At 40.1% G+C, this 13,351-nt stretch overlaps 1 protein-coding gene across 1 annotated transcript in view; it reads left to right on the top strand.

The window, feature by feature from the left end:
- The window catches only part of PIEZO2 (piezo type mechanosensitive ion channel component 2), a 338,761-nt gene that overhangs the window by 153,891 nt on the left and 171,519 nt on the right, over positions 1–13,351 (top strand). The window contains exon 4 of the mRNA XM_024763891.1: positions 9,493–9,535. Within this exon, the coding sequence (XP_024619659.1) occupies positions 9,493–9,535 (43 nt within the window). The remainder of the gene's footprint in view (positions 1–9,492; positions 9,536–13,351) is intronic.

Genomic DNA, 13,351 nt, shown 5'->3' with positions numbered 1-13,351 from the left:
GTGCAATTCACGTTCTCGTGTGTATTTTTAAGGGACAACCTCATAAACCGCAATCTGAATACTTTTATAAGCTTGTGAAGCTCTTTCTGAAGGACTTAGTTTAAATGAAATTAGCTATGGGTTTAACCTAAATATGCATCAATGCCCTTCCCCTAAGATAATTTTAGGAGGATTTTGGCAAATATACACTAAACGAAAAGTATATAATGCAACATGGATTAACTGAAACAAAGCACAAGATATAATGATGCTCCAAATTAAAAAGAGAAAAGATGCTAAAGTTTATTCCTGGACCTTGTAGTGTGTGCATGTGTCTGAGTGTGTAAGTGTGAGTGTGTAGAGACGAGGGATGGAGGGGGGAAATCGGCTGTGGTATCCTGCACAGTTGATGCTCTCAGCTCCTAGGCGCAGCCTTGTTCATGTAAAGCACTGGTTGAGAAGCTGGTTGGGGGCCTAATATCAGTAGCGGCTACCAGTATATACCACCTAGTTTGTGCCGGACACTGTGCAGATGCTCTGAATACACGTCCTCGTTGTATTTGTGTGAAGACGGCTTCAATCCCCATTTCAGAGATGCCTCAACTAAGCTGCAGGCCTGGAGCTGGCCATCGTGACATCACACATCATGACATCATAGCTGGGCATGACAAGTCGTGGGGTAGGGGGTCAGGGCCAAAGTTAATTTTGCCGCAAAAGCTGAGTTCTTGCCATCTGTCCTGCTGAAATTTGGGGTGCTTCATTTTTGGTTTTCAGAGAACACTGACACCCTGAAATAGAGGAAAATTAGCACCAGTGGTGTCATCTAGTTGAAGTATGTGAAATCACAAGCTAGCTTAAGAAAGGATAAAAGTTGTGTGTCATCGACTCTGAAATGTAAAATTTTATATTTGAGGCCTAGAAAATAAGTTCACGTGCGTTACACATTAGCTTATGAAGAAGTGGTGACGTAACACCCTCATCAGGGACAGCCTCTGACTTGGTCTCCTGCTAAAATCAGGCCCCCATCTAAGGGGCCATTTGTGAGCTGTCAGACACTGTGCCCACCTGTATCCCCAAAGCTGAGCACCGCCCTAGGTGGACTGCAGACTGCCGATTTTAACACTTTCTGGTGATTTCCCAGTTATTCAGTGATTTTCCTATAGGTCTTTACCTCGTTAAATTTCTATATCCAACCATATCATGAAGATCATATAAGAACGAGCAGGATGGAATCTCAGCTCATTTCGTTTTATAAAAAATCTAATTTTAGTGCCACATACTATTCCACTCTATATAAACATTTTCTAATTATTGTGTATTTAGTCCATTTCTAGCACTCAGGATGGGTAGTTGCCAGGGATTTTCAGACCCCAACTATTCCTATAACTTTTCCTATAACTGATGAGGACTATGTGTCCCCAAAAGACAGTGGGCCATGGAGGGGTGGTTCCCTTCTTCCCTGCCCATCACTCTCCACATACCCATCCCACCCCACTCACGTCCAAACACAAACACAAATATATGCATGCTTAGGCAAACATAAATACGCACATAAACTCTTGGACTGGGGGTGGAAAGATATTGAAGGCAGGAGGGCAGGGGAAGGTGGGGATGATGATGATGACGGTGGTGGTGATGATGGTGATGATGGTGATGGTGATGATGATGGTGATGGTGGTGATGATGATGGTGATGGCGGTGGTGATGGTGGTGATGATGGTGATGATATTGATGATGATGGTGATGATGTTGGGAGCAAAAGAAAGAGGCATCCTTGGCAGAGAAGCTGCAGTTGCCCGCTTTCTGGTTTGTATGGACTTAGTGTTTCTGAACTGGGGCTAATACACTGGGGAAAGAACAAAACATACTTTTATCTCCTTTAAGGCTGCTTTGGTTTCCATGGGAGACATACGCATAGAACCTTACAAGTTGAGTTTCACTATTCAGTTCAGTTAACTAACCTACGTGTGAAAGTTTCTCTGAGATTCTGGAAAATAGATTTATTCTGTGTGTGTGTGTTTTCCTCTTCCAGTGTGTCCGTAGCTATTATAGTGGGAAGTTGGTGGGAGAAGCATCACTGACTGCCAATCAGATCTAATCTTCAACCAGAGATGTTATAGCCAATAATTATGTTTAGAAATCCATTATTTGATGAGGGGGTTAATTATTTAGGATTTACATTTCATTTTAGAGTAATTTGAAAGTAAGTTTTCAAAGTCTTTTAGGATGTTGTTGCATCCTCCACTCATAGAAGAGAGTGTTGCATAGTTGTGAACAGGCTTGAAGATTTGTGGAGAGGCTTGTCCTAGTCTCTACAAAGAGTGAATACTGGTCATGGGTATTTTTCAAACTGACTAGTCAACTCAGATAATAGCACAAAATATGCATTATGCTCCTTTAAGACCTCCTAGAGTTCAGATATATGGATATTAAAGGATTCATGAAGATCAAAGAAACAATTTAATATTTGTTCTCACCTATTGGGAAGACAAATATGTAAATTAAAAAACTGAAAAGCTAAAATGATGGAAATCAATTAATAATGTAAACATTCATCAGTTCTATTCAGGGAAATACATGATTAAATTTTGAAATTTAATTATGAAATTTTTAATGAAAAGGGCAAATGTATTTGCTGCAGATATGCCACATTTGAGATTATTAGCCCTAATATATAAAGTGTTCTAACAAATCAATAGGACAAAGACAAACATCTAACAGACAAATGGGCAATGAACATGAACAGACAATTCAGAAAAGAAAATACTAAAATTGCATACAAACCTAAGAACATTTGTTTAATTTATTCTTAATTATGAAAATATAAGTTCAAATAAAATGTCTTATAAAAGATAAAAAGATTCATAAAATTGAATTCAATCAAGTATATGTATTTGAATAAAATTTGAGGGTAAAAATTTTTATAGTATTAATCAAAATTTTGCATGTGATGTATCACAATACAATAGTTCTACTTTGAGGCATTTATCTTAAAGTAATAACTAAATAAGTGTTCAAAGATATATGTAAAAGGTGTTCAAAATATTGCTATATGTAATAGCAAAAATGTAGATATAATTTGTATAGCACCGGCAATTGATAAGAACTTGCATTTTATTAAATTATGTAATACTCTATGTGCCTTAAAATGATTAGAGGTCCATATTTATTGGCACAGAAAGAGTTACGTTATATATTATTACGTGATTAAAGCCATGTCATCTGGATACTGATGATCAGAGCCGGGGATGATGGACATTACAAAACAAGAGTATTAGGTAGAGGCAAAAATGATGCTTTAAAAAATATACCTGTATAGGTCTTTTAATATAAAAAGTATTAATTAAGGGATGGTAAAGATTTTTTTCCTTACCCTTATCTTTTACAGTTACTTTTAACTCACTAATGATAAATATCACCTGGGAATTAGGACTCAGAGAATTTTGCAGATCTCACCATTTCACCCAAAATGCTGAAATTGCTCCTTGTCTGGGAAAACTGCATTGCTTGGATACACATCACCCATTAGAGCAGCCATTCCTGGGGTTTGATGGAGTTCAGGTGCAATTCAACACAAGAGCATCTTAACATTTGCAAAGTAAAATATCACTACTAGTCAATTGAGAAGAATCTCTTTTCCTCTTAGAATTTCACATTCTGTCCACCATTCAATGTGTGGTAAAATCTTGACTCTTTGATTGGGTAGGAAAATCTTTTCCTTTAAACAGTTAAAAATAATGTCAATGAAGCTTCTACCAGAAAGCTCCTAAGTGGTAACATTTTCTGGTATTTGACTGTTTCATCACCAATTTCTGTGCCAGGTCCCATGTTCAGCTGCCTGGAAGCCCCTATGATATATGAAAATACTGCCACATTTATAGGAATATGCTGGCAAAAATCTGCCCCTCCCATGTATTATTAGTCCTTTTCTGCTAATTATTTTGGAAAAAGCAGAGGTGCAGGTCCAAGTTCAACTGGCTGTCGATGTCTGGGACACACTTGGTGTAAACCTGTTCAATTAGGAGAAAAATCTGTGCCTCATTTGACCACCAGTTTTCCAACTGCATTATGAAACTTGTAGTTGCATTTTTGTATTAGAAATTGAGCAATAAGTTGATTTTAAAATTATTGATAAAAGTAATCAATGATGAAACATAACAAAGTGAGTAACCAATTTACAACATCAAGGTAGAGATTTTTGCATGTTCAATAACATTTATGAAAAAATGAAACTACAAACTGAATGGGAGCTGTGGAAAACCCCTTGGTGTTATAAAGACCCCAGAGTAATTTGTGTAAAAAAATACAGACGACCAGAGCCAGGCTGGGAGAACTCAGTTGGCTGGTTTCAAGTAACAGTCAAAGCCCTGTGGTTTTAAACCGCGACTACAGAAAAATTAGATGAAATAAAAAATAATCAGCCCTGCTCCATCATGTACCAAGTACATATCTACGTGTATTTGTACAGACTGAGCTCCTGCTGGGCATACTGAGTGTTTAACAAAATTACCGCAGTAGAAGCTCGCAGGTTCCAGAGGAGGGATTTGATGACACAGCACGTCTGCTCTAGGCACTTCGTGCTTCTTAAGTTAATAACCAGACGCACGAAACTTTGTGGAGCTAAAAATGAAATACTTTGAATCTATATTATAACCAGATCGGGGCAAGAGACAAATGATAGGAAGGAGGAAATGGAAGAAGGAAGGAGAGACAAGGACAGGACCCCCATGCAGGACAGAGCAGTGAGGGAGGGAGTTAAATAAAGCACTGGGCCTGCAGTCCCGAATCCCCCACCCCTCAGCTTATCACCCAAAAGAGGGATAATAATAGTACTGACCTCATGGATTAAATTAGCTGATATGTATAAGTGGGCACCTGGTAAGGGGGTGAGTGTAACCCGGTTTGTTTAATTGAATTATAGTTGATTTACAATGTTGTGTTAGTTTCAGGTGCACAGCAAAGTGATTCAATTATACATACATATATATATGTATGCATTCTTTTTCAGATTCTTTGTGATTACAGGTTATTACAAGATATTGAATATAGTTCCCTGTGCTCTACAGTAGAACATTGCTGATTATCTATTCTACATATAGTAGTGCGTGTATGTCAATCCCAATCTCCCAATTTATCCCTTGCCTGCCCCTCTTCCCCCCTGGTAACCATATATTTGTTTTCTGTGTCTTTGGATCTATTTGTTGTGTAAATAAATTCATTTGTATCATTTTTTTCAATTCCACATATAAGTGATATATTGTCTTTGTCTTTCTCTTTCTGATTTACTTCACTTAGTATGATAATCTCTAGGTCCATCCATGTTGCTGCAAATGGCATTATTTTGTTTTTTTTATGGCCGAGTAATATTACATTGTATATATATATATACACATATATATTACATTGTTTATCTATCTACCTATCTGTCTATCTATCTCACATGTTCTTTATCCATTCACCTGTGGATGGACACTTAGGTTCCTTCCTTGTCTTGGCTTACATGTTTCTATTGCTATGTTAATTTGGGGGGAGAATGTCCATTCTCTTAATTTAAAATATGGTTTTAAAAGGCTGGAATTTCTTTAAAATATTTTAATTCCCACCTAAAATTTTGATGCTCAAGGCGTTGTTAAAATCTTATTTTTCTTGTTCATATGTGGTGCTCTTCGAGATACAAATGTCAGACTTGAAACTAGACTTAGCACTGGAGGAAACAACACAGATTTTCCTCTCTTGTAACAGGAGTGGCAGGAAGGTGGGGACACCAAGAACTGCTGGGAACAGACCCTGGGATGCCATCAGCAGCCCCCTTTCCTCTTTCCTGGCTTCCCTCTGCTCAGGACCCCTTTTTTCCTCTTACACAGCGTTCTCCCTGTGGCCATCATATTGGGAACATTGTCAGGGCTGGGCTCACATGACCTTGGTTCTCGGACAGGTGAGGAAAAGAGCTTCTTACCTGCCTGGGGAAGGTTCCACTTTGGCCTGACCTAGCCCATCACATGCACATATGGTCACCTGTGACAAGGAGACAGGTGCTGAGAGGATGCCCAGATCCCTTGCCCCCATGGCCAGGGTGGGAGGTAGGATGCCTTGGGGCCCGCAGAAGCAGCTTATTGGCCGGGGCAAAGTAGTTCCCAAAGAAAGGAGAACTCCAAAACTGCTTTCTGTTGTGGAAAGACAGGAACTTGGAAGCTGCTGAGGCCAGCAGGAACATGGGATGGAAGAGGGAGGAGAGGGAGGATGGATGCACAGAGCCTGGTTCACCTTGTAAAGGAGTAGCTGTCAATGGATTAGATTCATTCCAGGAGTAGATACCCTACTTCTGGGCACAGCACTTCCCACTTGGAGTGTTGGTGCTGAATTATGTTAAGGGATATTTTGTTACCTGAGACACACATGGATGAGACACTGGAACTTGCCCTGTAGACTGAGTGACATTTAGCCCAGGGTTTGTTTCCAGCTTTTGGACTCGGTTACCCTCCCTCTGCTCCAGATGTCACCTCTGTCATTGAGATGCCAATGCTATCAAGGGAAATTCTTCTTTAATTTAATTATTTTAGATTTAAATTTATTTTATATTGGAGTATAGTTGATTTACAATGTTGTGTTAGTCTCAGGTGTACAGCAAAGTGATTCAGTTATACATATACACATATCCATTCTTTTTCAGATTCTTTTCCCATATAGGTTATTACAGAATACTGAGTAGAGTTCCTGGTGCTATACAGTAGGACCTTGTTGATTATCTATTGTATATATAGTAGTGTGTGTATGTTAATCCCAAACTTCTAATTTATCCCTCCCCTCACCTTCCTCCTTTGGTAACTAATTTTTAAAAGTGAAGAATGCAATGCATTATTTCTAACTGCTTCATCTAACATTGGAAAGGAACAACCCCTCTAGTGAATTATATCCATTTCTCTATGCTATACATTTCCCTTCTTTTCATTGTTGCTGTCCTTTGCTTTCACCTGAAGACTGTAACATGTTCTAGACTTCATATTATAAATCTCATTTAAAAAGTGTTGAATCAAGGAAGTCTGCCAGCAACTTTGTTTTCTCTGCTTTTCTCTCTGTGTTGGACTGCTCTGGCACGGGAGAATAATATTACTTTACCATGTAAAACATGGTGAATGGCTGTAAAAGAATTCCCCAGCAACTGAATAATGGGCTGTCAAAAATATTCTTGGTGCCAAAGGATCTGGATATGTCTGTTCCATTTATTGTGTTTCTCCTTTCCCCATGACTAAGTGCTCACAAAAGACACAAAAACCCAAACCTCTAGAGTATGTGGTATTCGAGGACAGAAACCATATTTTAATATATTCAGTCTCATACCTAATGTATTAAGATGTTTAGTAGAGGATCACCAGCAAACAATGATGAGCACCTATGGTATGTAAGATGCTCAAATTACTAATTAAATTGACTTCTAGTGACAGGAAGGAAGTTGTGTTCCCCCATCTCCACTGTGCTTGGTTGAATGAGTTAATAATATTTATTTTAAGGAGTACTGGAAGTCTTGACCCCAAAACTTTTACCTTGTTCTGCCCTTTTGGAATAAGTTTATTTTTCTCAGAAATATGAAAATGGAACCTATTTCTTAATTAAAGTTCCGTGTTTTAAGAGCCTGAATGTGCAGTCTAGCAAAATCATTTATTTTTATTTTACTTTGATAATAAATGGAGTCTATTTTAAAAATCAATTTTAGAATGCGCTGAGAAGATCTGGGGAAAAAATGGAAATGTGCAAAAGTTAAAAGGTGCTCTGTTTCTCAATGAAAGCAAGAGAAGTCAAGAAAAGTAGCATCTAAGTGCCTCCCTACCCCAACCCTCCCCACTGGGTCCGAGCACAGACTGTCTGCTTCTCACTTGGCGTGAGGCTCTTAATCTCTCCCACCTCTGACTTTGGGCCATACTGTTGCCAGCGGTCCCGGAGTTCAGCGTGGTTTCTGATTCAGGTTATATATTCTTGGGCAGTGTCTTAATTGCTAGTATTCAGGGGCAGGATAACTGTCGTTTAAGAATTCCTGAGATGGGGATTCTCCATTGTTTTGCATGTGACTCACAGGACAGATGACATTCATATGGGGCCCACTCCCCTGGTTCAGGGGCCATCAGAAATTCCTGGGCTGCTTAACTAAAATTCCAGGTCTTTTCCTCCTACTTAGCAAAGCCTATTGGAATTCAACTGGGCAAGAGTAACTTCGTCTGAGGAGATAAACCTGATCTGCTTTAAATTTATGTGTGTACGCATGTGTGTGTACTTCTGATCCCAAATTTAGTCCTGCATTATTTATAGCAATTATTTAAAACGCTCCATCATAACCGAGTAGTATGAACCCAAGTCCCTTAGTGAAATCACCACATTCATGCTCCCTTGGGACTAGCTTAGTCCTCAGAGAGGGCCCAGGAAACTACTTTGTATAATCTCCTGTCTTTCCAGAAAGTCTGTCTAATGCCTAGGAGGCACTGATTGTCGACCCGAGAATAAAGCACTGGAGGCAGAGTTCTCAAGAAAGAAACATAAGTGCCATCCTGGCTTACTGTGACTTGAGGAACAGAAGCAGGGTGGCTTTTAACTGCCTCTGGAGACCCAATGCTGAATTGACCACTTCCTGTTTGCAAGACTAAACTGTACAGAAAGGTAGTGATTATCTGCTGTGATTATTAACGCAACTAGTACATAACACAGCTCATGGATTTAGGGCTGGGGGGTGGGGTGGGCGGGCAGTGGTGCCTACTTGAACAGTTACTGAAATCAAGATATTGTTGCCACTGACTGAGCATCGGGAAAATGTCAAAGTGTGGGTTAGCAGAACCCTTACCTCTCACGAATGCAGGCTTCTTATTGACATGGTCTTTGATAAAAATGAGCACTTTTCTTTACATTAAGTACTCAGAAAATTGTTATGCTTATAATGTAGGGAAGAATTATTTCATGAAAAAATTGTAGAAAATCATTTTTATACCTAGCTATTCTTCTGTGGACTTGGATACACTATTTGTCAAATTGTGTCACTGGAAACAGCGTTTTCATACTCAGGAGACTTCCGATTAAAATGTTCAGCTTAAAAAATACATGTGAATCCTGTGCTTCAACATTGAGGAGGTAAAGCCATGATGTCTAGTGGACTGGAATGTCAAAGTGCCCTCTAGCTTTCCAAATGCCACGTGAAGTTAAAAGTTGAATTTTGGAGAGTACAGCTTACAACGTGCTACTATTTCATTATTTTTAACAGGAGAGTATTACACATTTTTCTGCTTGGGACACATGTAGACTTTTAGAGAATGATTTATTGGTCTGCTCTGTTACTGGGGGCGGGGGTGGTGGTGGTATGCACTCACCTGGGCTGGTCTCTGAAAGGCCATTTGGGGAGGCGGGGAGGGATGTCTTTGAGGAAAGACAATCATTCTGCTTAGATGTACAAGCAAATCTCTACCGGGCTGTGCAAAATCAGGGCAAAACTGAATCTTCGTTGTGCATTAATAACATCCCTTCCTTCTGTTACAGGCTCAACCTGGGAAAAGACATTCCGACAGATCGGCTTTGAAAGGTAAGCAGGGCTTGGTTACTCATGGCCTATTTTATTCCAAGCAGTTCATTGACTATAAATTGGTGGTCTTGCCACCATTACTTTAGTGACTGTGCCCTTGAGTAAGTCATCATTTTTGAGCCTCAGTTTCCTTGTAGAGTAGACCTTTGCTTTATGACATTGTTGCCTGCACACAGAGTGAAAATGTAGATTAAATGGAGCAATTTATGTGAAAATGCTTCTTCAACTGTGAAATAGCGTGAAAGGTAAATTGTAGAATTAGAGCATCACAGAAAAGAGAGTAAACTCTTTCTGATGTCATGTGTTATATTTAGTTCTACAGGTTTAGTACAGAGAAATTTATATTTATATTGATATCTTTGCAATAATTAAAATTGTCCAATCTTATCAGCTCAAAGTGGAAGGCTAAGATCGTGTCACTCTTCGCTAAAAGCATTTCTACACCAGAAGAGAAAAAGCATACTCATTATAACATCAGAAAATGTGGAGGTAGGGTCAATATAGGCCTAATGGCAGCATAAAGGGCATTTAGCATCTCATATGAACTTGCAATGTCGATACAGCTATTGAAAGAGAGAAAAGTGATTTTTTTTTTTTTTTACTCTAAAGGTAGCTTTTGACTAGTTCTTTTCATCGTATTGAAAATGTGTTTTTATGTGTATTGATCAAGCTGACAGAGTGCTTAGAGCATATAAAAGGGATAATAAAATACCTTAGAATGCATTATTTCTCCAGTAGCGAGTGAGTACAGCTAGCTCATCACCAGGCTGACTGTGATAGCATTTCTGGTACCATTTTTAATTGACTCAAAGGTTTATTTATTTCTCTCCATACACTTACATCCTGTCAGCACTGTCACTGTTGATCTCCCAGTGAGTTCCCACAGGTAGTCCTTGAGGTTATCAGAGGAGGTTGGCTTGGGATGGGCAGATCTCATGGATCAACTTAAAAGCTGGAATATCACGTGCGGACTCACCGTGTGCGAAACCTTTCCCCAAAGCATCTTTCTCTTGATTCTTCTTTTGTCTTCTGAAAAATGTCAACAATAACCAAAGAGGAGAGAAGAGCAAATTGAACATCAGTTGTCTGTTGCCCAGCTTCAAGGACACTTTGCCATACTTGCTTTGTCCGTTTTTAGGGGGGAGGGGGCTAAAATATCGTAAAGAAAATCTCAGGTATCGTGTCAGTTCATCCCTACTTAAGTCAGTATACGTCTCTGAAAAAATGGATGTTTTCTTTCAGAATCATGATGCCGCAGTGGTACCAAATACAAATACCAGTAAGTCCTTAGTACCATTTAATACCCAGTCAATGTTTACATTTCCTGATCATCTCAAAAATGTCATCTTACAGATACTGGTTTGAATCAGCATGCTTCTAAAGCCCACACATTCCACTTTAATTTTTTAGTTTTAAAAAGTTAAAAAAATTCTTTTGACTGAGTTATAATTAACATACAGTATATTAGTTTCAGGTGTACAACATAATGATTTGATATTTTTATACATCATGAAACGGTCACCACCATAAGGCCAGTTACCGCGGTCACCACACATTCTGTTCTGTTGTCACATCTCAAGCCTCTGTGTTGGGATCGTGTCCCCCGATTCCCTCCCATCTTCGTTGGGTTTCTCTTCACTTTCCTGGCTTCCGAGGAAACCAGCTCAGCTGTCTTGTAGAGCCGCTGTCTTGTCTGGATGTGTCTGTTTGTGGCATTGTTTACCTTGTCATTCTACCCTCTGTTTCATGTAAACTCAAATCGCTCCCTTTCTGCCATTGGGGGCAACTTCGTGTTGACTTCTTGTCCTTTGATGCAGGCCACCTGGTCCTTTATCGTCTCCATCCTTCTAGCATAGCTGGAGTTATCAAGCCCACCCAGTATTCTGGACCTGGAGTCAGCCATTTATCCCAAGGGTGGACACGGAGGCGGCTCCCAGCCTTTGGCTCTTTACCAGAACACCTGGAAATGAATAACCTTCTGCACACTTGTACTTTTGCCAGATGTCCGAGGGATAGGTTGCCAAGTACAATCAAAGAAAAAGTTTTTACGGAATTTTGCTAAACACTGCCAAATTTCTCTCCTTGAAATTTCGGCAGTTTGCACCCCCCGCCAGCAATGGATGAGAGCAGTTGTTTCCCCAGAGCCTCGCCAACAGAACATGCTGTCAAACTTGAGATTTTTTTGCCAATCTGTTAGGTGAGAAATGGTATCTCAGTGTCCTTTTTTTTTTTTTGCTGTACGCGGGCCTCTCACTGTTGTGGCCTCTCCCCTTGCGGAGCACAGGCTCTGGACGCGCAGGCTCAGCGGCCATGGCTCACAGGCCCAGCCGCTCCGCGGCATGTGGGATCTTCCCGGACTGGGGCACAAACCCGTGTCCCCTGCCTCGGCAGGCGGACCCTCAACCACTTTGCCACCAGGGAAGCCCTCAGTGTCCTTTTAATCTGCATTTATCCTGAGTCATTTTTCTGTAGAGCAAAGTGCAGGCTGAGATTCTTTGCTGTCTCCTGAGTGAAGCACTCAGGGCAAGAGCTTCTTCCAAGATGGTTAAGGATTCATCGATCTGCAGAATTTGGCAATTGAAACATATTCTTCCTAGTTTGCATGATCTTAACCTTTTGCTTACTTGAATAACGATTTAATGAAAACAACTGCCGTGCGCCGATCATTTCCAGTCCATACAACAATCCCACAGACCAGGGATGGGCAAAGTTTTACTCTACAGGGTGGATAGGCCACATTTCAGGTTCTTCTGTTGTAGCAGAAGGCAGCCACAGACAATGAGCATGGCTGTGTTCCGACAAAACTTTATTTACAAAAACAGGAAGCTGGCCGGATTGGCTACTAGCCATCCTTTGTGACCCATACCGTAGACTGTGGGCCCCATCTCACAGGGAAGGAAACCGGAAGAAAATCAAGTAGCTACCCAGAGAGTCATAGCCACGTGGGCGTATTGACCTGCGTTTAAGCGAAGGTCTGCCTGGCTTTCTACACCCAGCCACAATGAATGCTTGAACTATAGCCTTCTTTGGTTTTGTGTTGTTTTATTTTTCTTATCCCTGTAGCTCTGGGGACGTAATCTTTAGTCTCAAGTCTTATTGGCTGTTCTCATTTTATGAACATTTTGAAGAAAGCCAGACAGTAAAATTCCCATATTATAATGCCTCTCTAAAATGGGTATGCTTCCAAATAGATGTACAAATAAAAGTATTATTAAAGATATGCTGTAGTTTTGAACTGCAGTCCTAGTTTAGAGCTCATCCCTGTTTTTAGATGTTATCTTAAAATGTCATCCTGTGTTTTCCCATGTTGTCCAGTGTTGCCTCATTTACGGGCAGGGGAACCGTCTCTGCATTGCATCGAGTGTCTTAAAATACAGAGCAGATATTGATCTATGGGGTTGTTGTGCATTTACAGTTGCAAAGACCATGTCAAGCAGTGCCGTTAGATATGGCCTTGCTTGATTTCTTCTCAAGTTTATCCTCGTCTTTCTCTTAAAGGGAATTCCAATTACATCCTAAATGAAGCTATCTGCTTCTTCAGAGCCATTGTAAGAGATATTGATCCTTTCAGCACTACGTCCTTTGAAGTTTGCCCATCAGTCTGTTGGCTAGCTGAGTATTTTAAAGTGGTCACATGTAAAGAAAAAGTGACTGAGTCAGCTAAACCTCAAAGCTTTTTCCAAGAAAAAGGAAGCAAAGATGTCCTCTGCTGTACATTTTGTAATCCAAGGGAAGATCTAGGGATTGAGCCTGCCTGTAACACGATGAGACAGTGTGCAGCCCTTTCCTTCCCGGAAACCATGCCATTTATATACA

This window comes from Neophocaena asiaeorientalis, unplaced genomic scaffold, assembly GCF_003031525.2.
Source record: "Neophocaena asiaeorientalis asiaeorientalis breed wild unplaced genomic scaffold, Neophocaena_asiaeorientalis_V1.1 scaffold110, whole genome shotgun sequence".
In the NCBI taxonomy this organism is placed as follows: Eukaryota; Metazoa; Chordata; class Mammalia; order Artiodactyla; family Phocoenidae; genus Neophocaena; species Neophocaena asiaeorientalis.
Note: the sequence above shows the minus strand (reverse complement) of the source record. Positions and strands in the feature narration are given on the sequence as shown.